Source organism: Sciurus vulgaris (genome assembly GCF_902686455.1).
Source record: "Sciurus vulgaris genome assembly, chromosome: 8".
NCBI lineage: Eukaryota > Metazoa > Chordata > Mammalia > Rodentia > Sciuridae > Sciurus > Sciurus vulgaris.
Window position 1 is genome coordinate 83,440,246 of NC_136468.1, and position 27,728 is coordinate 83,467,973.

General features: G+C 40.0%; 2 protein-coding genes across 2 annotated transcripts in view; both read left to right on the plus strand.

The window, feature by feature from the left end:
- The window catches only part of DNAH11 (dynein axonemal heavy chain 11), a 335,620-nt gene that overhangs the window by 170,682 nt on the left and 137,210 nt on the right, over positions 1–27,728 (plus strand). Inside the window, 10 exon segments of the mRNA XM_079151923.1 lie at positions 6,460–6,633; positions 11,552–11,756; positions 13,531–13,696; positions 14,309–14,411; positions 16,376–16,615; positions 18,827–18,988; positions 19,245–19,438; positions 22,611–22,773; positions 24,326–24,449; positions 24,904–25,046. Of these exon segments, the coding sequence (XP_079008049.1) occupies positions 6,460–6,633; positions 11,552–11,756; positions 13,531–13,696; positions 14,309–14,411; positions 16,376–16,615; positions 18,827–18,988; positions 19,245–19,438; positions 22,611–22,773; positions 24,326–24,449; positions 24,904–25,046 (1,674 nt within the window).
- Positions 25,961–26,769, plus strand: LOC306668500 (large ribosomal subunit protein uL30-like). Its single transcript, XM_079151935.1, is given in 2 exon segments — positions 25,961–26,307; positions 26,310–26,769. Coding segments are annotated over 2 exon segments (624 nt in total). The 5' UTR covers positions 25,961–26,066; the 3' UTR covers positions 26,693–26,769.

Consider the following 27,728-nt stretch of genomic DNA (forward strand, 5'->3'; position numbering starts at 1 on the left):
GCGTCTGAACTGGCAGGGTGGAGCAGCAATGGTGGTGGCATGACTCAGTCCGTGGCATAGAGTAACCTTCAGATAGGTCTCACTGTTCCCAGTTGCTCAGATCAGTCACACACTGTTCCCAAGATAGTCATCTGTGAACCATCACCAATCCTATACCAATTTCTTTTCACCGGTTTTTCCTTCAGCTTCAAGTGAATCTATCATGCCTGTATACTTTTTTTTTTTTTTTTTTTTTTTTTTGCATAACCCTTTTGTGGCTTCTGATTTCCTGTGGGAAACACTTGAGGTAAAAATTTGCATAAACATGTACACCCCATACAGACAAACAACTTGGACTTACAAAAGTGAAAGAAACATGCGGGTCTCATCTCCACCTCCGTGTGGATTTTTCTCATGTCATCTTTATGATAAGTCTTCCAAGTATCTTCATTCTGCAGATAAAGTTCAGCTCAGTGGGATGAAGTACTTTGCTCCGTGTCCCACTGTTGGGAAATGGCAACAGCAGGATCCCCGTCCAAGTTTACTTTCTCCAATGGCCACATTGTCCATGGTACCTCAGAACCTCTCATGGTCATAGTACTTCCATGCATAATCCTGAATCTGTACATGAAAAACAGATGGCACACGATTTTAAAGCATCCTAACTTTTTCCAGGTGTGAACAGGGGAATTACATCAGAAGGCATCACAGCCAAGAGTGACCCACATTTCTGTTGGTTTACTTGTTGTAGGTGCTAAAATAAAGAGCTGATGTAACCTGTGGGCCAGTTCTGCTTTTCATCACTTAGTTACCATCTCTTATAAATAAACTTGGCATTCATTTGGCCTTGAGGATCTTATGACAGCCCTTGACAGAAGCCAAATTTCCTTCTGTAATCTCCAAGTGCTTCCTAGGTTATAGTGGCCAGTGCTGGTTTAAGAGGGTCAAGATTGGGTGACTTTGTGGGTTTTTTTTTTTTTTTCTCCAAGACCTGCTTTACACTATGTGTGGGGTACTCCTGCAGAGATGTCAAATAAAGAATCTGCATCCACCACCCTGGTTTTCTTTTGACAACTTTCACAAGTTTTCCCCTTTTCTAGGTCTGTAAAATCTGGTACAATGAGAACAGCTGAGATTTTTCCTCTCCTGATGTACCTCTTTCCTCCCTCCCACTGAATTCTCTTAGTCTCTCCTGTTTTCCACTTATGACGGTGTTCTACTCAGTGGCTTAAGCCATAAGCTGGGCATTAGTGGTCACCTTCCTCTCCCATAAATTCTTTCCACAATTAATAGCCAACATTATCGTCAACATCTTTAAATTTTCAGAAGAGCTTTAATGACAAAGCATTCCTAAGAGAGGCCATGGGGCTGGGAATGAGAATGAAGCAGACACAAGAAGCGATTTTAGGATAGCTATTCATTAGTTCAACAAATCAGGTGCCTGCTACGTGTCTTAGAATGTTGCTTAGGGTTTTTCATAGGCCCTATCATTGAATTAAAAAAATAAAAATAAAAACCTACATGGATGGATACAATTATTCTTCCTTAACAAAGAAGGAATAAAAGCTTAGAGAAGTAAATTACCCTGCTTAAGGGCACCATGCTAGCCAGTGCCCTTGCAGATTCACAGTGCAGCAACAGAATTCTGGGTGTTCCTCACCCAGGTCATTGAAGAGAACTCCAAAATGGGTCTCAGCTGACTCCCTGCACTCCAGCAAGCTGCCAACATTTCTCACTTGACTTCTGAAGTCGCCTCCCCCTGGAGTTCCTGCTTCTACATTTGCCCTCATAATCCATTATCTACTCAGCAGTCAGAGTGATCTGTTGAAATGTAAACTGAATCATATGACACATTCCAGAGTTCAGAACACTTTAATGGATTCCTTTCGCTTTGAAGGTTAAATTAAACATTTTAATATTATTTCCAAATCCTCTGGTTCTGGCCCTGCCTGTCCTTCCCTACCTCATCCTCTGCCATGTCCTGTCCTTCCATCTACTTCAGAGACACTGGCTTGTTTCTTGAACACACCAGGATCTTTCAACCCCAGGATCTTTGCACATTCTGGACTCTTCATAGAATGGGCTTCTCCCTACTCCGCCTCTTCTCAAGGATGGCTTCCCTAAACACCCAGTTAATGTAGGGCACTCTCCTACATTCATTGGCTTGGCCTCTGCTTACATCATGCACCCCCCCATGTCTTCCCAGTAAACTCTGTGACCATGGAGATCTTATTTGTTTTCTTCCCAACTACAGAAAAATAAAGTGTTTTAGTTGAATGAATGAATTGATAAAGATTTTTCACCAAAATAATTTTGCTGATTAAATTGTTAGGTAAAGCAAATTTCTTCCTCCAGAGAACTCCAGGTAAGTGATAGTCCATGAATTAAGATCAAATTGGTTTGCTTTGATGTAAGATCAATTTTTTAGGGTGATAAAATATCCCATGCTCCCCCCAGAAAATAATGTGAGTCTAAACTCATTAACTTGTGAATGAGCTGGAGAATGAGCTGGCAGGCTTAGAAGGTGGTAGGAGAGGCCCTCCATGCAAAGACTCTGAAAGTGGATCATAGTTCAAGGACATGGGGACATCAAAGCAAAAGCAGATTTAAGAATTTTTCCTGGGCATAATGGGAGTTGAGGTCTTTAGATAAGATTGCTAAAGCAGAGGACTTAGACAATGCTTTTGAATTTTACCAAAATTCACTAAGTCTATCCTATGGATGTAGGGGGTCACTGGGCCAGGTTGCCCTATGGATATACAAGGGTTTTGATTGTTATTGGCACACAGTTTCCATTTTCTTTCCTCTATTGTCTAATCCGAATCTAGCAACAAAAGCCTGTTGTATCTCTCATTATATAAAAACAAGTGTGTTCTAGTCAAGAGAGTCTGCTTGCTGCCTGAAGGACAGGAGCCAACAGAAGCTGGTCTCAGGATTCAGCCAGACCTTTCAGCTGCGCCCTGCTTTAAGCAAGCCACACCTTCCTCCGTTTCTCCCTCCTCCTGCAGAGGTTCCCAGGTGTAGAATTTCAAAGATCAACAAAGTTTCAATATAGTTTTGTTGGAATGATGCTAGCCATTTGCTTTTTAAGTAAAGGCATATTATAAAAATTCCTACTTTACTGAATTCACTTATGAGTTCTAAAAGTTTTCTGGTGGTATTTCCTGGTTCCTCTAAGTATATATTCATATCATCAGCAAACAGGGATAGTTTGAGTTCTTCTTTTCCTATTCATATCCCTTTAATTTCCTTGGTCTGTCTAATTGCTCTGGCTAGAGTTTCAAGGACAATATTGAATAGAAGTGGTGAAAGAGGGCACCCCTGACTTGTTCCAGTTTTTAGAGGGAATGCTTTCAGTTTTTCACCATTTAAAATGATATTGGCCATGGGCTTAGCATAGATGGCCTTTACAATGTTAAGGAATGTTCCCACTATCCCTATTTTTTCTAGTGTTTTGAGCATTAAGGGGTGCTGTATTTTATCAAGTGCTTTTTCTGCAGCTATTGAAATAATCATGTGATTCTTGACTTTAAGTCTATTGATATGGTGAATTACATTTATTGATTTCCTGATGTTGAACCAACCTTGCATCCCTGGGATGAAACCCACTTGATCATGGTACACTATCTTTTTAATATGTTTTTGTATGTGATTTGCTAAAATTTTGTTGAGAATTTTTGCATCAATGTTCTTTAAGGATATTGGTCTGAAATTTTCTTTCCTCGATGTGTCTCTGTCTGATTTAGGTATCAGTGTGATATTGGCTTCATAGAATGAGTTTGGGAGGGTTCCCTCCTCTTCTATTTTATGGAATACTTTGAGAAGTATTGGAATGAGCTCTTCTTTAAAGGTTTGGTAGAACTCGACTGAGAACCCATCTGGTCCCGGACTTTTCTTTGTTGGTAGGCTTTTGATGACTTCTTTTATAAGATCAATGCACAGAAGTCTAATGCATTTTTATACATAAGTGATGAATCTTTGGAAAGAATAATTAGGAAAACTACCCCATTCACAATAGCCTAGAACAAAATAAAATACTTGAGAATCAATCTCACAAAAGAGGTGAAAGACCTCTACAATGAGAACTACAAAACACTAAAGAAAGAAATTAAAGAAAACCTTAGAAGATGGAAAGATCTCCCATGTTCTTGGATAGGCAGAATTAATATTGTCAAAATGGTCATACTACCTAAAGTGCTATACAGATTCAATGCAATTCCAATTAAAATCCCAATGATGTACCTTACAGAAATAGAGCAAGCAATTATGAAATTCATCTGGAAGAATAAGAAACCCAGAATAGCTAAAGCAATCCTTAGCAGGAAGAGTGAAACAGGGGGTATTGCAATACCAGATCTTCAACTCTACTACAAAGCAATAGTAACAAAAACAGCATGGTATTGGTACCAAAATAGAAAGGTAGATCAATGGTACAGAATAGAGGACACGGACACAAACCCAAATAAATACAATTTTCTCATACTAGACAAAGGGGCCAAAAATATGCAATGGAGAAAAAATAGCCTCTTCAACAAATGGTGCTGGGAGAATTGGAAATCCATATGCAACAGAATGAAACTAAACCCATATCTCTCACCATGCACGAAACTAAACTCAAAATGGATTAAGGACCTCAGAATCAGACCAGAGACCCTGCATCTTACAGAAGAAAAAGTAGGTCCAGATCTTCAACATGTCGGCTTAGGACTAGACTTCCTTAACAGGACTCCCACAGCACAAGAAATAAAAGCAAGAATCAATAACTGGGATAGATTCAAACTAAAAAGCTTTCTCTCAGCAAAGGAAACTATCAGCAATGCAAAGAAAGAGCCTACAGAGTGGGAGAAAATCTTTGCCAATCATACTTCAGATAGAGCACTAATCTCCAGAATCTATAAAAAACTCAAAAAACTCTACACCAAGAATACAAATAATCCAATCGACAAATGGGCTAAGGAAATGAATAGACACTTCACAAAAGAAGATGTACAAGCAATCAACAAACATGGAAAAATGTTCAACATCTCTATTAATAAGAGAAATGCAAATCAAAACCACCCTAAGATTCCATCTCACCCCAATTAGAATGGCAATTATCAAGAATACAAGGAACGACAGGTGTTGGCGAGGATGTGGGGAGAAAGGTACACTCATACGTTGCTGGTGGGGCTGCAAATTAGTGCAGCCACTCTAGAAAGCAGTGTGGAGATTCCTCAGAAAGCTTGGAATGGAACCACCATTTGACCCAGCTATCCCACTCCTTGGCCTATACCCAAAGGACTTAAAATCAGCATACTACAGAGATACAGCCACATCAATGTTCATAGCTGTTCAATTCAATTCACAATAGCCAGATTGTGGAACCAACCTAGATGTCCTTCAATTGATGAATGGATAAAGAAACTGTGGCATATATGTACAATGGAATATTACTCAGAATGATAAAATTATGGCATTTGCAGGCAAATGGATGAAATTGGAGAATATCGTGCTAAGTGAGATAAGCCAATCTCAAAAAACCAAGGGATGAATGATATTACTAATAAGTGGATGATGACACATAATGGGGGGAGGGAGGGGTTAGAGTTAGGGTTAGGGAGGGGAGCAAGAATGGAGAAAGGAAGGACTGTATAGAGGGAAAAGAGGGGTGGGGGGAAGGGAAAAAATAACAGAATGAATCAAACATTACCCTATGTAAATTTATGATTACACAAATGGTATGCCTTTATGCCATGTACAAACAGAGAAACAACATGTATCCCATTTGTTTACAATAAAAAAAAAAAAATTTCCTAGAAGCACGGAACAGGATATGCTACCTTTGGGTTATGTTGTCTTGAGAATTCTTTCATAAGTTCTTAATAAATGCTTTTTAAAAATAATACCTATAAATTAAGAAAGACAAGTTTAATAAATGCTGCTATGCATAGTCAGGTAAAAAAAAAATTCCTATTTAGTGGTACCATCATTTTGTAAAACAAAAGATATTTTCACAACAAAAGGACCAAGGAGTTTATAAACTCAGAATAAAGGACGGTATTTAAATCAATCTTACCAATTTTTAAAAGTACTCCTTTTTACTTACTTTTCTCCTTTTTCTATAAATTGGTATGAACACTGGTATAAATCAAAACCAGCATTTTATAACCACTCTCCTATGGTACCTGGCATAGTAATTGCACAATAACTCAGTGAATAACTGAGGTTCACCGAACTAGCTTGCTTTCTTAGTTAATAACTTTTCCACTGCATTTTTACCTCATGGACATGTGGCAGTTACAGCTTTGGACTTCTATGGCACTAGCACTCATCATGACGAATATCTAGTTATTAATTAGACTTGGTAAGTTCCTCAGTCCCATTCCAGAAGTTTCCTTGGTGACTATTCCTCTGTAGACTGCAAACCCCGTGTTGAGCAGGCTTTGATGTTTTCAAAATCACCTTTAAAGCTGCAATAAAGATTTCTCTTGTTCTGCTTAGCTTTCTGATCACCAAGCCAACTTCAGCCGGTGGTGGCACAAAGAGATGAAAGCAGTAAAGTTTCCATCCCAGGGAACAATCTTTGATTATTATCTGGACCACAAGACTAAGAAATTTTTGCCTTGGGCTGACAAAATCCCCCCGTTTACCATGGATCCAGATGTACCTCTGCAGGTGGGTGTGTGGTACAGCAGTTTTCTAGCAACAGTGCACTGATTTGAGCCCTTCTATAAAACGGTCTTTCTTTCTTGCCAGATGGATAAATTATTGTGTCGATATGCTCAGCATCTAACATTCTTCTCAGAGAAGAAGCTCAAATACAGGAATGCTTAGTGAGATGGCTTTTATTTCTGCAACCTCCTTTTTTTCCCATTTATTTCAACTTAATTCTGTTAACACCTTTTTTTTTTTTTTTTTTTTTTTTTTTTTTTTTTTTTTTTTAATTTTCCTCGAGACTTCACCAGTTTTGTGAAAATTGGAGGACTCATTCTATTAATTCAGGGGCTCTTGTTTCTGACCTTGCGTAAATTTCTTAGATAGCACTTTTCACAGATAGCTTCCATCTTTTACTCCTCCCCTCAAGTCATAAAATGAATATATTTAATCTTAATGTGGGTGTTTCAAATTTCCAAGGCAGCTGCCAAATCCAAATGCATCTCGTTTTCTTCGATCTCTTAGATTGAGTTATTCTTTGACCGTCTTTTATTCTGCTTTCATCTTTTTCCCATCTTATTTAATTTCTTTCTCAAAATCATGCTGTTCTGATTCATCTTGGAGTTTACCATTTCAAGCAACACTGTATGAAGAGAGTACAGAACATGTTAGAAAGCACTGAGGGTCACATGACAGAAAGCTCAAAACATTTGTTTTTTGGAGCTGGGACTAGTATCACAAACTGAGTGGTCAGACCCCAGGAACCCTTGGCTCAGCTCTGGAGGCTGGAGACCCAGGTTCACATTGTTAGCGGGATGGTTTCTTCTGAGATCCGTGAGGCTCCTCTTCTGGCTACTGACGTTTGCCAGCAGTCTTGGTGTTCCCTGGCTGTGGCGTCTTCAGTGGGCCTTTCCCCTCTGTGTGTTTTGTGTGTGTGTGTTCAGATCTGCCAGTTTACAATACCAATCGTTGTGTTAGGAGCGCCTCTCGTCTTAGTTCACTAGTATCACCATAACACCATATTACACGTCGTGTGGCCTAAATGATGGAAATTTATTTTCTCACCATCTGGAAGCTGGAAGTCTAAGATGAGATCGTTGGAGGTTCATCTGGGTGAAGGATCATCTTTGCACACTATTTCACCCCTATGCCCACATTTCCTCTTCACATTAACACTTCAGTCACACTGCATTAGGACCCACCCCGTGGCCTCATTTTAAGTTAGTTGTCTCTTCCAAAGGCCCTGTCTCCTAATACAGTCACATTCTGAGGTACTGAGAGAGAAGACTTCAACATGTAAATTTTAGGGAAAACATAGTTCTGCCCTCTGGGCCTTCAAAATTCATGTCTTTCTAATGTGCATAATTTTTCACTCATCCTAATTGCCCCAAAGGCTCTCCCCCTTCTAGCCTTAACTGTAAGTCCCAAACCTTATCCAACATCATCTAATTCAAGTGTGAGTAAGATTGGAGGTACAGCTCATGCTGAAGCAAATTCTCCCCTGCATTTAAGCCTGTGAAATTAGAGAAGTTATCTACTTGCAAAATGCAGCTGTTGGGCAGGCATAAGATAGATATTTTTGTTCCAAAGGAAACAAATCAGAAAGTAGAAAGGAGTCTTAGGTCCCCAAAATGTTCAAAATCTAACGGAGCAATTTTAGTTAGATTGTTATGACTAAGAATAATCCTCTTTGGTTTAATACCTCATCCTCCACTGAGAAGTTGGCCCCACCTTCTAGTCCCATTGTCCGGGGAAGTGTCGTCCCCTCAGTCCAAGGTTGCAGCCCCACCCCCATGGCCCTACACAGTAGTCCTTCCCTGAGGCTTTGATTTGTAGCATCCTGGTCCACTGAAGCCAGAGAAGGGCCCACCCTCTGAAACTGAGGAGGAGATAGCCTCATGCCCCAGGACTAGGCCCAAGGTGCCAGTGGCTACTCTTTTAATGTCTTAATTAATTTTAGGATCATTATCCCCTTTCCTGAAAAAAGAACACATGATTGCAGACAGATGGCTTTTTCCTGTAGAATCCAAGAAATCCCATGACCTATGCCAATTTCATCCTGTCTCTATCCCCTTTAAGCCAAGAGACTGAGGTCCCCAAATTGCCTTCCATAGCTTGCCCCCAGTGACCTAACGACCTCCGGCTAGACCCTATCTCTGAGATGCCACCACTTTCCAGTACTGTCATACTGGAGACCAGGCGCACACCACATGGACCTTTGGGAACCACTGATGAAAGTCAGCAAGAGGTGACTTGGATAAAGTGGGGGCCCTGCCAGGAGGGAAGAAGTGGAGGACTGAGTGTTAGAGGCAACAAATGATGTCCCCTGTGTCTACTTTACGTACTTTGAAATCTTCTTCAAAATACCTCAATTTTAGTTACCCAGCAATGTTATCTAGCTGGTTGAACAATCTTGTAATCAATCAAAAATACTGAAGATGTTAAAATTGATATCATGAGGTTGGTGCACTTTATCAGTATCATTTATTCAACAGAAAACTGTGAGGACCTAGCAGTCTTACTCTGGACACAGTTGTGCCAAATGTGTCTATTGGGTTAATAACTTCTTAATGTATTAGAAGAAAACCATGGGAATCAGTAATAATAAATCCCCACCAGGCCTCTCCTAAGTGCTTTCCATAGATTACTTAATCTTTACAGCAACCTTCTAAGATATGGACAGTTACTAGCCCTTTTTTTTACATATGGAAAACAGAAAGAGATTAAGAAATGAGTCCATAGTTATACTGGTAGTAGGTGTAGAATAACCAATGGACCTAGTTTGCCTGGGACCGAAGGAGTTTCAGAACACTAAATTTGATTTTTTTTTTTTTTTTTTTTTTTGCACCCAGGATTGAACCCAGGGGCACTTAACCACTGAGCCACATCCCCTTTTTTATTTTTTGAGATTGGATCTTGCTAAGTTACCTAGGGCCTCACTAAGTTGCTGAGGCTGACTTTGAACTTGCAATCCTTCTGCCTTACCCTCTCAAGCCACTGGGATTACAGGTGTGTGCCACCACACCAGGCTAGATTTGAAATTTTAAAGTAGGAAATTCTGGACAAACCAAGAAGAGTTGGTCACGCTGTAACAGCAGAGCAGATTTGAACCTAGGCAGTCAGCTCTAGAGTTCATGCTCTGAAGCACATTTCTGTGTGGAGGGTGAGATGGGGCTCAGGCCCTGATTGACTCAGGTTGGAATCCACATACCACTTCCTAGCCAGCTGTGCTCTTCACCAGTTACTTATGCTCTCTAAGCTTGAGCTTCATCATCTCTGAAATGGAAATAATAACAAAAGTCTTCCCATAGGACCTATATATTATGTAACAGAATGCATGTAAACTATTTAGCATTTACTCAACTCTACTAAGCGTTAGTTATTGGAACTAATGTGTGAAGAAAAGAGCTGATAGCCAACATAAAAAGTAGATGATGACAACTAAGAGAAAAAAAAAAAAGAAAAAATATAAACTGTGCCTCTAAAGAAAAGGAAAAAAGGACTATTTAATGTGGCACAGAACTGACTGGCTTCCAGTAGGCCATATATACCACCGAGATAAAAAGATGTTCTAGAGTAAATGTTCATATCATGAATTGAATCCAGATTGAATTCTGGAATGATCCATTTAGTATTCAGGGTATCCGAACCAAGTGAAGAATTATTTGCCTTATACTTACACCTATTTCTTATGAACAACATGAATCCTGGTAGTAGTTTTTTCCTGTTTTAATTTTGGACTCTGTTTTAGTTAGCTTTTTCACTGTTGTGACTGAAAGACCTGACAAGAACAATTTTAGAGAAAGGAAATGTATTTGGGGCTCATGATTTCAGAGGTCTCAATCTCCAGACAGCAGGCTCCATTCCTCAGATCTCAAGGCGAGGCTGAACATTGGCAGAAAAGTGTGGCAGAGAGAAGCATCTCATGTGATTATTATTGAGCAGCAGAGAGAGAGAACTCCACTTACCAAATATGAATATATACCTCAAAGCTAATGCCCATCCCCTCTAGCCATACCCTCCCTACCTTCAATTACCACTCAATTAATCCCAACAGGTGATTAATTCACTGATTGGGCTAAGACTTCAGAACCCAATCATTTCTCCTCTGAACTTTCTTACATTGTCTCACATATGAGTTTTTGGGAGCACCTCACATCCAAACCATAACAGTCTCTAAGAAATGTAGCCCGTCAGCCTTTAGTCACTACATGGAATTCCATTGCCTGCAGTCTATATCTACTATCTCTTTGTCCTGATCTTGGATGTTAATCTGTGTTCACTAGTTTTTATTGGTGGTTTTCCTTTTGTTGTACTCCTGTAAGCCACTTTGAATTTACTGTGAAACAACATGGTATATGAGTAAATAAATAGCCAGTTTCCAAAATGGAAAAAATAAAGCTTTAACTTTTAACTAAGTAATGCATTCATAATAAGTTTCACATGTGCTTTGGATTTGTGACTCTTCCACTTGAAAGACACTTGCCTCCCTCCACCACTGTCTCTCCACACCAGCCCTCTTTGGATGGATTGTGCTATTTAACTGGGCCAAGGTGTTGCTGTGGGTTGTCATTTTTGCCAGCTTCTAAAGAGTGGTGGCTAGCTTCTGGAGTGTTCACTGTATTCCCTCAGATGAGTTTCGAGGGAGGGTGAGAGAGAGCTTTAGGGACTAGAACTTGGTTCAGAAAATATACATCAGTTGCTTTTGCTGTGGCATCTTGACGGCATAACCAGTTGCTCTCCTCCAGCTGAGATGACTGACAGCTGACAATTCAAAACTAAAATTGAGTGGAATCTCTCCTTCAGGCTGTTAACTCAAACTAACAATTCTTTGCATCTCAATTCTAAAGTGACTGTGCTGGATCAGATATAAAATTTTGAAAAGACTGTGTCTCTTCCTGACCTTTCTCTCATTCTGGTGTCTCCCACTCCCCCATAGAAAGTTCTGGTTCACACATCAGAGACGACTCGTCTTAAGTATTTCATTGAATTGTTGCTTGAGAAAGGAAAGCCACTCATGCTGGTTGGAAATGCTGGAGTGGGAAAAACCGTCTTTATGAGTGGGACGCTGGCAAGTCTCTCTGAGGAATTCATAGTATCCCGCGTGCCGTTCAACTACTACACAACATCTGCAGCCCTGCAGAGTAAGTGCTTCTCCCGCTACATACACAGGGGTGCAGATGTGAACAAGGTTTAGAGATTGCCTGATAGTACAAGGAATAGAATTACCTCTAGTCATCAGCGTCCTTACTTTGAAAGAGATATCATTACCCTAAGTCCATGTATGATTACACGAATGATATGAATCCACATCATACACAACCATAGAAAGGAAAAAAATGTACCCCATTTGTGTACAATGAATCAAAATGCAGTCTGTAAAAATAAAAAATAATTTAAAAAAAAATAAATAGGAAGAAAAAGAAAACAGAGAGTTAGGATCTCAAATGTTTGAGGTCATACGTAGGCAAAGAAGAGATCTGGAAGGAGCAACTTAAGCAAAGACCTGGAAGAGAACATTGTGGGACAAGTTCCGTGAATTTGGAAGATGACTGAAACATAATGAGTGAGCAGAAGTTGAGGAAAGACTGCAGTGCCAAGTGGGGGTTACAGTGCACACAGTGACCGCTGGGTGCTCTGGAACGTGGGACTTTTAATGTTAAAACTGGAACAGTCTAGTCCTGGACAACCTGGGCTAGCCGATCACCGTAACTGTAGAGAATGCTGGGGTACAAGCTGAGCAGATGGAGTTTCACTTGCTAGGAAGTGGTGAACCATCCAGGGGAAGCAGAGAAGTGTCAGCCAGGTCAGCAGGGAACCATGTAGGGAAGAGAATTGTAAGGTGGGAGACTGATCCTCCTGGGAGGATCCAGCTGAACGTATTGTGGTCTTGAGCCAGAGTTGTAGGAAGGTGACAAGTTGGGAACACAAGGCAAGAGCGGGAGGTACCATTTATGGGCTGTTGCTTAGACAGGAGACCGACAGAAAGTCTTGGCCTGCAACGACCCAACTGAGAGAATGATAACCTCATCAGAGGCTCAGAAGGCAAAAGAGAGAAGTGGCTCTGAATGAAGTTTGAAAAGAGATTTAGAATTATTTGAACATCCAAGTGCCAGTGGCTCACAGGAACTGATGTCCAGTCAGCATTTGGGAACATGAGTCTATTGCTTGGAAAAGATGTTCATTGTATGCTTCTTTATTCATTTACCCATTTAACTTATTACATATTTGTAGTGGTCATCATGTGAATATAACAATTCCTTGACCCCAAGGTATTTGTAGTCGGCTGGAAGAGTCAACATGGAATTAGATACTGTGTCTGAGACACACTGTTCAGGATTTTCCACACCCACGACTGATGTATCAACTCAACGTCATAGGCACATGAAGAAATATAAACACAGGGGTGATGTCTACTGTCCTCTGTGCTTTGCATTTCAGTGGTGTAAGAAGAGAGATGTGGGAGATTTTCTTGACCCTCTCCTGTGGTGTCCTACAGGGAAAATGGAGCAGGTTTGAGAGACCAGGCTATAGCTGGACCAGCAGCAGGATCCAGGGAGGGAAGTCTCAGATCAGCAGAGAAGTGATCTCAGAAGTGATAGACAATGAGAATGTGTTGAAGTCCCCAGAAAAGGAGACTTGGAGTGACTTTTGGCAACAGAAAAGGTATCAGCAGGAGAGAGTGACGTAGGATGAGGGAGCTGGAGACACATCCCTAGTATTAAAGAGTGAATGGGTGATACCTGTGATGATCCTGGAATTCAAGAGTAGACAGGTGATACCTGTAGTGATACCTGTGGACAGGTGAAACCATGAGATGAATAAATCAACAGAAAAAAGGGAAGAATAAGAAAAAGATACTAAGGGCAAAAAGTTTATATTCAGCCAGCAATTGAGAGACAGAATTATCTATTTCAGGAATACTTGAGAAACCTCTAGAGAAAAAAGCTGGTCGTAACTATGGTCCAGGAGGAAATAAAAAATTGGTTTATTTCCTTGATGATATGAACATGCCTGAAGTGGATTTATATGGCACTGTTCAGTCTCATGCTCTGATTCGACAGCATATTGATTATGGACACTGGTAAGCAATTCTCTGTATTCTCAAATCTAATTATTATGGATGAACATTTTAAGATGAAATTATCTCCAAGTTTTTTCTCTTTCAGGGAGCATTTTCTGTAAGATCTTTTGGATTTAGGCTATATCCCTATCCATTATATTAGATGGAATAGTTTCTCTTTGTATCTTTCAAAGATTGGATTGAGAAGTAGCCTAGAAACATAGGAACTGTCTAGAGATTATGTTCTCTTTAAGAATTAACTCACACTCAATTATTAAAAAGAAGCTTGGTCAGAGGGTGTAGCTCAGTGGTAGAGTGCTTGCCTAAGTGCTTTGGTCCTGGGTTCAATTCCTAGCACTGAGAGTGGAAGGCAGGGAAAGGGAGAGAAGGGGCGAGGTGGGGAGAGGGAGAAAGGAGTAAGTAAATATTTGGTAACATTCAGATCGCAATTGTGGCATCCAAGGAGTCATACCACCTTCAGTTTTCTGGGCTACAGTTCACTTGTCTCCCAGATCAGATCAACCTCACAGAGCAACTGTAAAAATACATTTTGTGATGAAATTTTATATGAACTAGTGCATTTCATTGTTATCTCCAGTGTTTGGATTTGAAGTTCTATTTTCTGTCTTTCAGGTATGATAGACAGAAGGTGATGCTTAAAGAAGTTCACCACTGTCAGTATGTCGCCTGCATGAATCCCACCGTGGGCAGTTTCACCGTTAATCCAAGGTTGCAGGTAAGGTGTACAGTACAGCTCTCCCAAATATGAATTGTAGGTTCAAATCCTTGATTCTTGGTGCTTTTGAATACAAAGTAAGCTTTCTACTGGACATTTGGTTGAGCATATAAACTTTTTCTTAATTAGTAGATTCCTTTTTTTTAGAGCAATTTCAGGTTTATAGCAAAATGAGCTGAAAGTACCATGTGCCCATGAACTCCCTCCCCTCTCTATTTTACCCTAGTATCAACCCACTGTGCTAGTTACAACTGATAAGGCAATATTGATACATTGTTATTAACTGAAACTTAGAGTTTACATTAGGCCCGTTCTTCGTGTGGTACATTCTGTGGGTTCTCACAGACACTTGAGGAAGGTATCTACTGTTATGCTATCATGAAGAATAGTTTCACTGCCCCCAACTTCTTTGGATATCCTGCTTTCCATTCATTTGACCACATACTCAAAAGTAGAATTCCTAGGTCCTATGGTAATTCTGTTTTTAACTCTTCAAGGAACTACTATTCAGTTTTCCACAATGGCTAAATCATTTTTCTTTCCCAGCAGTAGTACACAGGGTTCCAACTTCTTCACATCCTTGCCGATTCTTCTTACTTTCTCTTTTCCTTTTTCCTCATAGTAGCCATGCTAATATGGGTGAAATGGCATCTTATTAGAGATTTGATTTGTATTTCCTTAATGGTTAGTGATGTTGAACATGTGCTTATTGGCTGCTTGTATATCTTTTGTGGGAAATTTCTATTAAAATATTTTGCTGACTTTTGATTCAAGTGTTTTGTTGTTATTGTTTTAGGAGTTCCCTATGTATTCTGGATATTCCTAAAAAATTACCTTCTTACTGTCTCCATAATTTTGCCTTTTACAGAATATCATATAATTAGAGTCATAGAGTATGTAACCTTTTTGGATTAGCTTAGCAGGTATGCTCTTTAGGTTTCTCCAAGTCTTTTTGTGGTGTGAAAGATCATTTCTTTTTATTGCTGTTTAGTATACATTGTATGAATGTACACAGTTTATTCATTTACCCATTGAAGGGCAGCTTGGTTGTTCTATCAGATTTTCGTTGCTGTGACCAAAATACCTGCCAAGAACAACTTGGAGGATAAAGTTTATTTTGGCTCACAATTTCAGAGGTTCAGCCCATGTCAATCAACTCCATTGCTCTGGGCCTTAGGAAGCAGACAGAAAGCAAGGAACAATGATCAATGATCAAAATATAAACCCAAAAGGCATGCCCCCAGTGACCTACTTTTTTCAGCCATGCCTCACCTGCCTACCATTCAGATTATGAATATATCAAATGGATTAATCCATGGATGAGTTTACAGCTCTCATAATCTAATCATTTTACATCAGAGCATTTCTGCATTTGCACAGGACCTTTTGGGGGAATACTTCATATACAAATCATAACAAGTTTTGGCAAGTAAACATAAAGCTGCTGTAAACATCTGTGTGTAAGGTTTCTGGCGCAGGTAGGTGATGGCTACCACCAGTGTACATGCAACAGTAACATACAATGGTGTCACTCACTCACCTGGAGTCCACTAGGGGTGAGCTGAGTAACTCTGCTCGTCTCGGCTGGGCTTGCTTGTAATTGTCTAAGGGTGAACTGTCAGCTTTTCTAGTGTGATTTCAGCTGTAGTAATTGGGACCATGTGGCTCTGCTTTGGTTTGTCTTATCCCTTGGTAGGTCTATAGAGTTCATGAAAAGTCAGAAGCTTAGTAGATCAAGAAGAAACATGCAGGCCTCTGAGGGTGACTGGCATATTGTCACTTCCATCTCATCCTATGGACCGGAGCAAGTCATCTGGCCAAACCCATGTCAGTGAAAGACACCAAAAAGTTACATGACAGTGACCTGGATACAGGGAGAAATGAAAAAGCTGAGCCATTTTGCAGTTTTATGGTACAATTATAATCCCTATTTTGTAGTACTCACATTTGTTCTTTCTTTTCAGAGACATTTTACAGTATTTGCATTCAACTTCCCATCTTTGGATGCATTAAACACCATCTATGGACAAATCTTCCATTCCCATTTCCAGCATCAGGCATTTGGTCCATCAGTTTTCAGGAGTGGCCCTTCTTTGATCCAGGCAACAATAGCATTCCATCAGATGATGACACAAACCTTTTTACCCACGGCTATAAAATTCCACTACATTTTCAATCTAAGAGACCTATCAAACATCTTCCAGGTAACTTGACTGCTTCACATTATCCTTCTCAACTAGAGAAATAATTGTAGGAATATTAATGATACTCATTTATGGAACTTACCTTTAAAACTATGCTATATAATTTTATATGCATTCTTTTATACTCATAAGCTTCTTTTGAAATAAATACAGCAGGTTTATTATCCCCTTTTTTATCAATTAGAACAGTGGGTCCCTCAGTTTGTATAGTGTCTTAGTCTCTTTGTGCTGCTGTAACAAAATGCCCAACACTAGGTAATTCATAAGTAATAGAAATTTAATTCTCACAGTGTTGGAGGTTTGGAAGTCCAAGATCAAGGTACCAGCATGTTCGTGCTTGATGAGGGTCTGATCAGTGCTTCCAAGATGGTTCCTTGAACACTGTGTCCTCCTAGAAGGGCAAAAGGGACAAGCACCTAGCACCTCTTTAATGTCACTCTGCCCTCATAACTTAATGATCTCCTAAATTTTAGAAGACATTCAACTATGTCCCACTTAACAATAGAAGCAAAGATAGAGATTTAAACTCCTTAAATTGAGTGAGTGAATGGTCATATTTTGTCATAAAACATTCGTATGTGATTTTTAAACATGTATTAGGAGAAATAATTTTTAAATCAATGGAGCATTTTGGTTTGATATTGAAAATTAGTTTGCCTAGCATGTTAGTCAGCTTTCTGTTGCTATAACAAATACCTGGAATAATCAACTTATTAAAAGAAAAGGTATTTTCACTCACAGTTTTAGAGACTTCAGTTCATGATCATTTGGCACCGTCAATTTGGTCATGTGGCAGCACATCAAGGCAGGGATACATCATGGACCGAGATTGCTCACCTCATGACCAGGAAGCAAGAGAGAAGAAGGGACCAGGGTCTCATTATCTCTTTCAGAGTCATAGTACCAATCACCTAAAACCTCCTGCTAGACCCCACCTCGCTACCACCTCTCTGAAGCACCACACTAAGGACCAAGACTTTACTCCATATACCTTTGGGGGGCCCTTAAGATCCAAACTAGAGTATCTGGTAAAAGGACGGTGTTGATATGTTGAGTTTACAAAGGAAGTTCTAAAGAGAGAATTGAAAATCCAGAATTAAGGCAAGTCCAACCAGTATGATCTACCCTGTATAGTAAATGTAATTGGAAGGTTATTTATGATATGAAGTTCTTTTGTGAGAGAGAGAAGAGTACAAATTTTACAGGATTTCTTCATCTTGTAACTCTTCTCAAAATCACTCCTCAACTGCCTCAAAACCCTAACACAGCATCAGACAATAGTTATTAATAACATGGACCATTTCTTTTCATGTATGTTTTATAGCAACTGCCAGAAAGACTATGCTTAATAAAGTATTGTTTAAAAGCAGATTTTGGGGGAGGCTGGGAATATAGCTCAGTGGTAGAATGCTTGCCTAGCATGTGTTAGACCCTGGATTTGATTCCTGACACTGCAAAAAGAAAAAAAAAAAAACACACACACACACAGAACAGTCTGAAACATAAGAAAGGGAAAGGAGGCTCTGGGTAAAGTGGAATGTGGTCCTGCCTACTCACCCTTCATAACCAGCCCATCAGTGGCACCTGATGCTTCCAAGTAATTTTTTTAGCCTTTTGAAGTTCGATTCTCCATAGCTCCATGGCGTTCTGCAAGTGCTGAGCAAACACCCGCTCCCTGAGAAGTGGGCCTGTATGAACCAGGATACTGAAGCACAGGGTAGAGTAAGCACAGGAGTCTCAGTGTTTTGGTGCTAATCCCAAAACTGCCCACAAAGTGTGAACCTGAGCAGTTTACTTGGTCTTAACATTGTTTGTCAAGTGAAGGGGTAAGACTGATAGCAAATGATTTAAGTTTAAAAAAGAAAAGCTTCCTGTGATTTTCATGTGGTTTGTTCTTTGGTTTTGTGAACTAAATCCACTGGGAGACTTAATAAGTACAAGTACTCAGATGTGATGTTTAGTTCCTGAACTGATAAAATACAGTCCTAGTTATATTACTAAAAATGGATATAGTGGTATTAAATTTTTTAATGTTGCTTATCAGAAGATGAAGGTATTTTGACATGAACGTGTATACATACACACACTGTAAACAGTATATCTTTTAAATTTCTAAATTTAGCATACAGTTAAAAAGACGATTAAAAATTAATGTATTTATAATATCATAATCTCCCCAATTAAAGGTATGTTTCCATTGTCACCTTATAGGGGATTTTGTTTGCTTCTCCCGAGTGTTTAAAAGGTCCAAATGATTTAATGTACCTGTGGCTCCATGAATCTTCCCGTGTTTATGGAGACAAACTGACAGACACAAAAGATTGTGATTTGTTTCAGAAAAAATTGCTGGAAACTGCTTATAAATATTTTGAAGTAAGTATATGAATTTCAGAGGTCCTTACTTGTGGTAACACCAGTTAGTGTTGGGGCCAAAGTTAGAGAAGGACATGAGTGAGTTTCAGGTCCTTTTGCAACTGGGATTCCAGAGCATTCTGAGTCTGGACTTGAGAGCACTCTCCCACTTACTTAGCTATGGATGGATCTGCAGACTTTTCCTTCGATCGGCTGCTCTGCCTCAGAGGAGTCTGGATAGCTGACACACCATATTTTTCTTTTCCTCGTCCTGTAGGGTGTCAACAGTCATGTGCTGTGCCAACAGCCCCTTGTTTATTGCCACTTTGCTCGTGGTGGGGAAGACCCATGTTACATGCCAGTGAAGGATTGGGAAGTGCTCAAGACAATTCTCATGGAAACATTAGACAACTACAACGAGCTGAATGCCGCCATGCACCTGGTTTTATTTGAAGATGCCATGCAACACGTGTGAGTTGACTGGTCACAACACGTTTCTGTGAATGGAAGCATGATAGTCCCCAGTTGTTGTTCAAGGGGCTGTGCCAGAGCTCTCTGTTTCTCTCCATTGTTGTACAGAACTGAAACAAGCAAGTTGCTATTCATTTTGTCATAATCTTAACGTCATACACAAGCACACTACTTTCTTCCAAGCCATTACATCCATTCAGATTTTCATTTTCTTTCTCTGTAGCCCACTCAGAGAAGAACATTAAGAAAGAAGATGAATGACTCATTCAGAATCACATAGTTTCTAAGTGGGAGAAACAGGACTCAACCCAATTCTCCCGGACTGAGCAGGTCTTGTAGAGTGCCCACCTGAGTGCCAAGTAGGAAATGGCATGCTTCTTCCTTAGTACCTTGGGGCAAATTAGAAAGAAAGGATGAAGCATGTTTTATGGGCAGAAAATTTAAGATAGCTGTCCTAGGGTGGGGCTCAACTGACAAGGCTCTCCAATCCCTCCTTAACTGGACACCTCATGTAGTGCACAGTTGACGTACCTATGGCACCCCTGGTCTCAATCATTGTTCTCAGTGCAGAGACCCAAAAGCGAGCACCACCATCCCTTTCCAAATTGAGCTTACATTTTAGTGTCAGCAATGGATGTTTATAAGGACATGAACAAACAAGCAAAAGAAGAAAGAAAGATATCAGAAAGCAATGGGTCATACTGAGAAATAAAATAGGCTAATTCTGAGAAAGTAGATACAGATTGAGGATCCCTTATCCTGAATGCTTGGGTTCAGAATTGTTCAAGGTTTTGAAATTTTTGTTCGAATTTTGGAATATTGGCACATACATAATAAGATGTCTTGGGAATGGAACCCAAGTTGAATCATAAAGTTTGTTTACATTTCACATGCATCTTATACCTATAACCTAAAGGTAATATTGTACAACATTTGTAGTGTGTCTGTCTTGACTATAACCAATTGCCTGATGCCGAATATAGAATTTTCCACCAAAAGTTTTGGATTTTAAGCATTTCAGATTTCAGATTTTTGGATAAGGGACACTCAACCTACATTTGGATTCCCAAAGAAGGCCTGGGTATCCATGGGAGCAGTAGATATTTAAGCTGAAATCTAAATGATAAGCAGGGATTCTAGAAATGTCTGAAAGAACATTGCAGATGGAGGGCAGATTTCATGTGACCCTGAGGCAGGAATGTCCAAGAAACAGAAGAAAGGTTTAAGGCGGATATAGCACAGAGAAAATAGGGTGAGCAATGTATGTTCAGGATGGAGAGCAGGATCTGGCCTGACTGATAAAGGTGCATTTCCTGAGCGTTAACCAGGGTAAGCACTTTGCTGATGTTCTAAGTGCAGGGAGAAGCTGCTGGGTGGATTTTAGCATGGGGCTGACAGGACTGACTCTAAGGCCAAGGAACTCGCATCACTGCTGCTGGGTGAAGAGTCAGTTGCATCTTTACATCCAGTGCTCTCCTGGTCCAAGTCACCCTCATCCTCACTGGCCTTTCTGATCAGTGACAGTGGACACAGAGGAAAAAGAAAAAATTTTATCATTAGAAACAGGAAGGAGGAGGAAAGAACGAACGAAGGGAATGGAAACTGAGACAAAACAAATGTGGAAAATTCAGTTTTTAGAATTTCTCTAAAACGTTTCGCCTCTGTGCTTCAGGAAGTTTGGAACCCTCACTATGATCACTTGCTATAAAGACACGAAGCTCTGATGGATTTACTGATCCCTTTGTAGGGATCCTCTCCTTATTCAGACAGGAGGAGTTTTAATTGGCATCAACGACTTTGGTGTTCAGTGGGTTGTTCTGACACTGTTCCAACTGGTTAGAATACCCTGAGTGCGTGTGGCTCAGGTGATGCTAACCTCCCACTGATACTGAGGAAGTATTCTCCTGTGTAGCCTTTGGTGTGCTGTCCCCTGTGGCCTGACAGGTAAAGCCGTGTCTTTGATCAGACCTGGTGAGCTGGAAGCCAGATTGAAGATGATTTAAGAACATGTCCTTGGGTATCATAGAAAGGGAAATTGCCACTTAGGGAATCTCACGAGGCAGGAACCTCAAGGCAAGTGTTAGCATGAAATGCAAACCTGGCCTTGGAACTTGGGGTTTCGGTCACGTCATAGCTTTCCCATGGTGGCTGTGTCATGTGGTCATGTAAAGTAAAATTTAATGGGATAACAACTTGTAAAAATAACCTGTCTTTTTGAATATTAGAGGGTTTGGGGAAGTGTTCATAGTTACTGGTCTTGGTATAAATGACCCCAACTTCATTTTTTCAAAAAGCACTATTAAAAAAAACACATACAAACAAAAAAACAATCTCTGGAGCTTTCAGGGCCTGAAGTTTAAGTTCATTTCAGAAAAGGAAATTAGAGCAAACACAATGGCACCCTGTTTTATCACTTGTGCATCTACAGGCTCGTATTGTGCTGTGTGTCTTTCTGCTTATAACATAACTATGGTTTATTTCTTCAACTGAACCCACATTTCACTCATGTTAAAGCCAACTTATACCTAATTTAAGAATGTAGCAATGATATCAACAGCGTAAGAATTTGGAACCTCTCAGATGCTATAGCACAGGGATTAGTTGACCATGCTGGAAATTTAAGGTTTGATACTGAATAGCTTCAGTAAATTATTCTACAGTGGTCTATGCAGGGGAGGCTTTAACTGAAGGAAATAAGGGTCATGTTAAGCAGCAAGTGTTTAATCTACATGGTGAATCAGGTGGAGATGTATGTTAGCCTTAACAAAACCATTCCTTCCAAAATAATGGTACCGGAAGATTCCAGGCCGGCAAGGATATTCTCCCTTAACATCCTTGCACATGGATGCTGATGTGGAATTGGGATCATATCTTGCCGATCAAGAAACTTTGAAGTTTAGACACAAGGCTTTGTATATGTTTTCAAGTATGGTGGTGAATGATAAAGCAAAAGGAGTACAAAGTGTTGCTGGCCTGGGAAAGCTTTTTAGGCACATAGGTAGAGGGCAGAGTAGGCAGTATCCTTTTTTGTTGGGGAAACATGTGAACAGGGACTAGTATTGCTAATAAAAATTGGAATTTAGTCTCTAAGTAGTTATCTAATAAAGCAAAACAGACCTATCCCAGGGCATTTGAGATTTCATTTTGGGATGAGTGCTCTTTCTTTTACCAGGTGTCGGATCAGTCGAATCCTGAGAACCCCTCGGGGGTATGCCCTCTTAATTGGAGTAGGGGGCAGCGGCAAGCAGAGCCTGTCTAGGCTGGCAGCTTATATTTGCAGCCTCGAGGTCTTTCAGATCACTCTGGTGGAAGGGTATGGGATACAAGAACTTCGGGTAAGTACAGTCAACAGTGCTGTTATCCCTTGCTCTCCATGGGTATTCGGTTTCAGGACCCCCACAATGCCCAAATCTGCAGCTGTTCAAGGCCCTTCTATAAGATGGTGTTCATATTTGCATACAACCTATGCACGTCCTCCTGTATACTTCGAATTATCTCTAGGTCACTTATACCTAATGCAACATAAAACGCCAAGTAAACAGTTATATTTTATAGAACATGGCAAGGAAAAAAATGTGTATGTGTCCAGTGCAACTGCAGCTTCGTTTCCCAAATATTTTTGATTCCCTGTTGGCTGCAGAGGCCTCTGACCCTTTTGTCTGGCAGATAGAGCTTAAACTGATAGTGCTCCCAAGTCATCTGGGAGTCCTAGTTTTGGCCAAGGTCTCCCTGACCATGGGAGAAGGGCAGTTCCTTCGAGGAGTTATTTGCCTCTGGCCATTTTGTCTTCCTGGTCAAATTGGTAATAATGAATTTCTATGTATTTTTGTAGGTTTAATAGGTTTAATAAACCTGGCCCAGAAATACTTGATCAAATGTTCGCTTACACAAATATGTTTTTCCTTTGCATTAACTGACCCTGAATTTGAACTCTTAGTATCTCTGTGTGTGAGAGGGTAGAAAGAAAAAGACACCTTCTTTCCAAGGACAAGTAGATGTTGTCTCCTTTAGATAGAATATGAGAATAAAATGTCAAGAGCACATTCAGGAAACTGTCATGCTTTAAAATTTTTGCCTTTTTTTTTTTTGTAACTGAAACAACTTTATTTATACTTATGATCAGTAAACATTCTAAAAATTCCCATTAAAAGACAAAGATTTTCAAACTTAAAAAAATCAAGATCCAAATATATCCCATCAAAATAAATGCTCTTTCAACATAATGACACAAGTAGGTCAAAATAAAAAGGATAGAGAAGATATACCATGAAACACTCAATTATAAAAGAATTCAAGTGACTACATTAACATTCATAAAAATAAGCTTCAAGAAATACCATGAATACCATGAAGGAAATAGAGGTATTTTATAATAGAGAAAGAAAAAGTTATAAAATTTTAATTCTTCTTAATTGTAATATTATTGAGAAAATAGTACTTTTAATTTGTGGAAAGAGAGATTTATTTTTTTTTTAAATCCATGCTTTTAATATTACTAACTAAATAAAAAGTGAAAACTGTTTTCAGTGAAAATAGACTATTTTTGGAATGAGACATCTTTCCACCCCTGCTGCTGGGCAGAGGTATCCCTGAGTGCTCTGCTCTCTGTTAGAACAGAGCTGTCACTCATCAGCAGTTCATTTCTGTCCATGTGCTCCGTGAAGCTGCTTGTGTGGCTTAACGTCATGTAATATGACTCTCATCATCATATGCCCAAAGTGGAGGTGACGTCACACTGTCTTCCCCTGTGACGGGTCTCTGGGAGGAAAGGCACTGTGCACTGCCACCAGGCTGAAGTTCCCCTATTCTTCCCAGCACTCACACACGTACTTCCAACATCACATCAGCATTTTAACAAAACATGAATGATGGCCTCTTTCCTTGCAGGTAGATCTTGCCAATTTGTACATCAGAACCGGAGCCAAGAACATGCCCACTGTGTTCCTGCTGACAGATGCCCACGTTCTAGATGAGAGCTTTCTCGTGCTGATTAATGACTTGCTGGCATCAGGTGATTAAACCAACACATTTCTTGAAAGATCTTCCCCAATGACAAATTATCTGTAGTTTCAGTGAACTTTAAAGAGAGATAATTTGTCTTTGAGATGTTTGCTGGGGCAGTCTTCGGGGAGAAACCTATAAACCTAACTAATTTGAGGTGTATTGCTTTCTTAGTCTGCTTATGGATGAGAAGTACCTTAGAGAGGACTCCAGTGAAGTAAATGTTATTCCTACATGTGCGGGTTTAGTGGGTGCATCCATCATTGCTTGTCCTCAATGTTCTGTATGTCTTGAAAAAGCAAAAAAGAAGAAAAATGACATTTCTAATTTCAAACTCTTATTTAAGCTGATCTTTATTTTATGAAACATATCAAACATTAGAATGAATGTCTCATCTACAGTTTAAATTTCAACGATCTTTGATTAATTCTGCTCTTTTTTTGTTGTCGTTGGGGGGAAAACAGGAGAAATCTCAGATCTGTTTAGTGATGAAGATGCAGACAAGATAATTTCTGGAATTCGTAATGAAGTTCGTGGTCTGGGTATGGTGGACTCCAGGGAAAACTGCTGGAAATTCTTTTTGACCAGGGTCCAACTACAACTCAAAGTAAGAAACCCTTACTTTCCCTGTATATTATATAAAAGTTGCTTTTGGAACTGTAATGTGAATCTGTTGGAGGATTTATATTATAGGTCTGAATTTCAGTGACTCTTTGCAAAGGACAAGTGCCAGTTAACAGGCTGTGTCTTCAGTGTGGCTCTCTGGGGTCTGCTGAGACTCTGGGCTCTGTGAACCTTTGGGCTGAGCAGGTGTGCAGTGCATGGCTGGACCTCGTGTGTGTCTGTCTCAGCAGGACTTACACTGTTAAGGAGACAGGAGACTCCATAATCATCCTACAGGACAGGTGTAAATAGTTAGAGCATGGCCTCCTTCCTACCTGGAGCGGGTTACCCCGGAAGAACAATAGCTGCATGTCAAGCATGGATCAGAATTCATGGGGAGGAAGTTTCAGAGAGAGGAGATGGCAATTCTACAAGGGTGGCCTGAAGAAAAAACGTTTAGAGAAACCTGAGATAGCTCTAAAGGACTGAGCATGGAGTTCTTATGGGGAGAACATGATTGATAAGTCTGGAAAAATAAATTGGGATAAAGTAAGGAGTCTGTAAGTCATTCAGTGAGCAATCGGGGTTGAGTTAAGGAAGCGACTGGTGTATCAATACTTCACTTAAAGTAATCTAGGGGCGTTACTCAAGGGTTCTGAGGTTTAACCCCTGAACCCCTGAACCCTAACCCCCTGTTTTCCTCCTTAGGCTACTCTGTGTTTTCATGTATTATATAGGGATTTAAATATAACCAAATAACAGTAAAGGCCAAGAACTACAAGAAAAGTTTCCCAGTGTGTGGCCAAAAGCTAATTTTAAAATGGTGTTACAGAAAATTCAGGCTTCCCAGTATAGAAATGGTTAGTAACCTGAAAAGGAACTTCCTCTTTTTCCGGCTGGAACCATGGAGGTTGCCTAAGAGAAGAAAAAGAAGGTTCCTGCTGTGCCAGAAACCCTTAAGAAAAAGCGAAGGAATTATGCAAAGCTGAGGATAAAGCGCCTGAGGAAGAAGTTTGCCCAAGAGATGCTTCGAAAGGCAAGGAGGAAGCTTATCTATGAAAAAGCCAAGCATTACCACAAGGAATATAGACAGATGTACAGAACAGAGATTCGAATGGCTAGAATGGCAAGAAAAGCTGGCAACTTCTATGTACCTGCAGAACCCAAACTGGCATTTGTCATCAGGATCAGGGGTATCAATGGTGTGAGCCCAAAGGTTCGTAAGGTGTTACAACTTCTTCGCCTTCGCCAGATCTCCAATGGCACCTTGTAAAGCTCAACAAGGCTGCAATTAACATGCTGAGGATTGTGGAACCATGTATTGCATGGGGGTACCCAAACCTGAAGTCAGTGAATCAACTCATCTACAAACGTGGCTATGGCAAAATCAATAAGAAACGAATTGCCTTGACGGATAATGCTTTGATTGCACGATCTCTTGGTAAATATGGCATCATCTGCATGGAGGATCTGATTCATGAGATCTACACTGTTGGAAAACGCTTCAAAGAGGCAAATAACTTCCTGTGGCCCTTCAGATTACCTTCTCCAAGAGGTGGAATGAAGAAAAAGACCACCCGTTTTGTAGAAGGTGGAGATACTGGCAACAGGGAAGACCAGATCAACAGACTTATTAGAAGAATGAACTAAGGTATCTACCATCATATTTTTGTAATCTGGTCAGTTAATAAAACAGTACCTGCTCTCAAAAAAAAAAAAAAAAAAAAGTAACCTAAAAAGACTACTGCTTTGCCCCTTCTGCTATTACTACACCTATCAAGTTAGTACCAGGTTCTGTGGGGGCAGTTATAAAGCCAAAAGTATTTAAGGAAAGGGGATGGAGAGTGATACTAGCCAGTAATATACCTTGGCTTAAAGGCAAAGGAGTAGACTAACACTCTGAGATTTCAAATTATACATGAATCTTATCAAGTAGTTCTAGGTTGAGATTAGAAGGTTGGGACTTAAGGTTCAGTTGCTTCAAGAGTTTTTTCCCCACCAAAGATGTGACTGAAGCCAGATGCAGGGGCACATGCCTGTAAACTCAGTGACTGAGGAAGTTGAAATAGGAGGATTGCAAGTTTGAAGCCATCCTGGGCTACTTAGGGAGACTACGTCTCAAGAAATAAAAAGGGCCGGGAATGTAGCTCAGACTTAGAGCACCCCTGGTGTAATCCACAGTACTACCATTTTTTTAAAAAAAAAAGATGAAATTATTTTTACTGCGTAGTAGCAAGGCCAGGAATTCCTTCTTGTTACATGGAGGTATGTTTGAATCACATTTTCTTTATGAAATGGGAAAACATTTGAATTTGAGATAGTAATGTTAAAATCTGTGATTATCAAAGTCTTTTCCTCAGAGCTACAGAATCAACATCACCTAGAAACTTCTTTTTTAAAAATATTTTTTAGTTGTAGATGAACACAATACCTCTTTTTATTATTTTTATGTGGTACTGAGGATCGAACCCAGCGCCTCACACATGCTAGGCCAATTCTATACAACTGAGCCACAACCCCAGCCCATGTAGAGACTTCTTAAAAGATGCAAATTCTCCAATCCCACCTCAGACTTCCAGAACCAGAAACTCTGTGGGTGGGGCCAAGAAAGCTAAGTTTTAACCATCCTTCCAGGTGATTCCCAGGCTTGCTGAAATTGAAGAATCATCATTATAAATAATGCTAT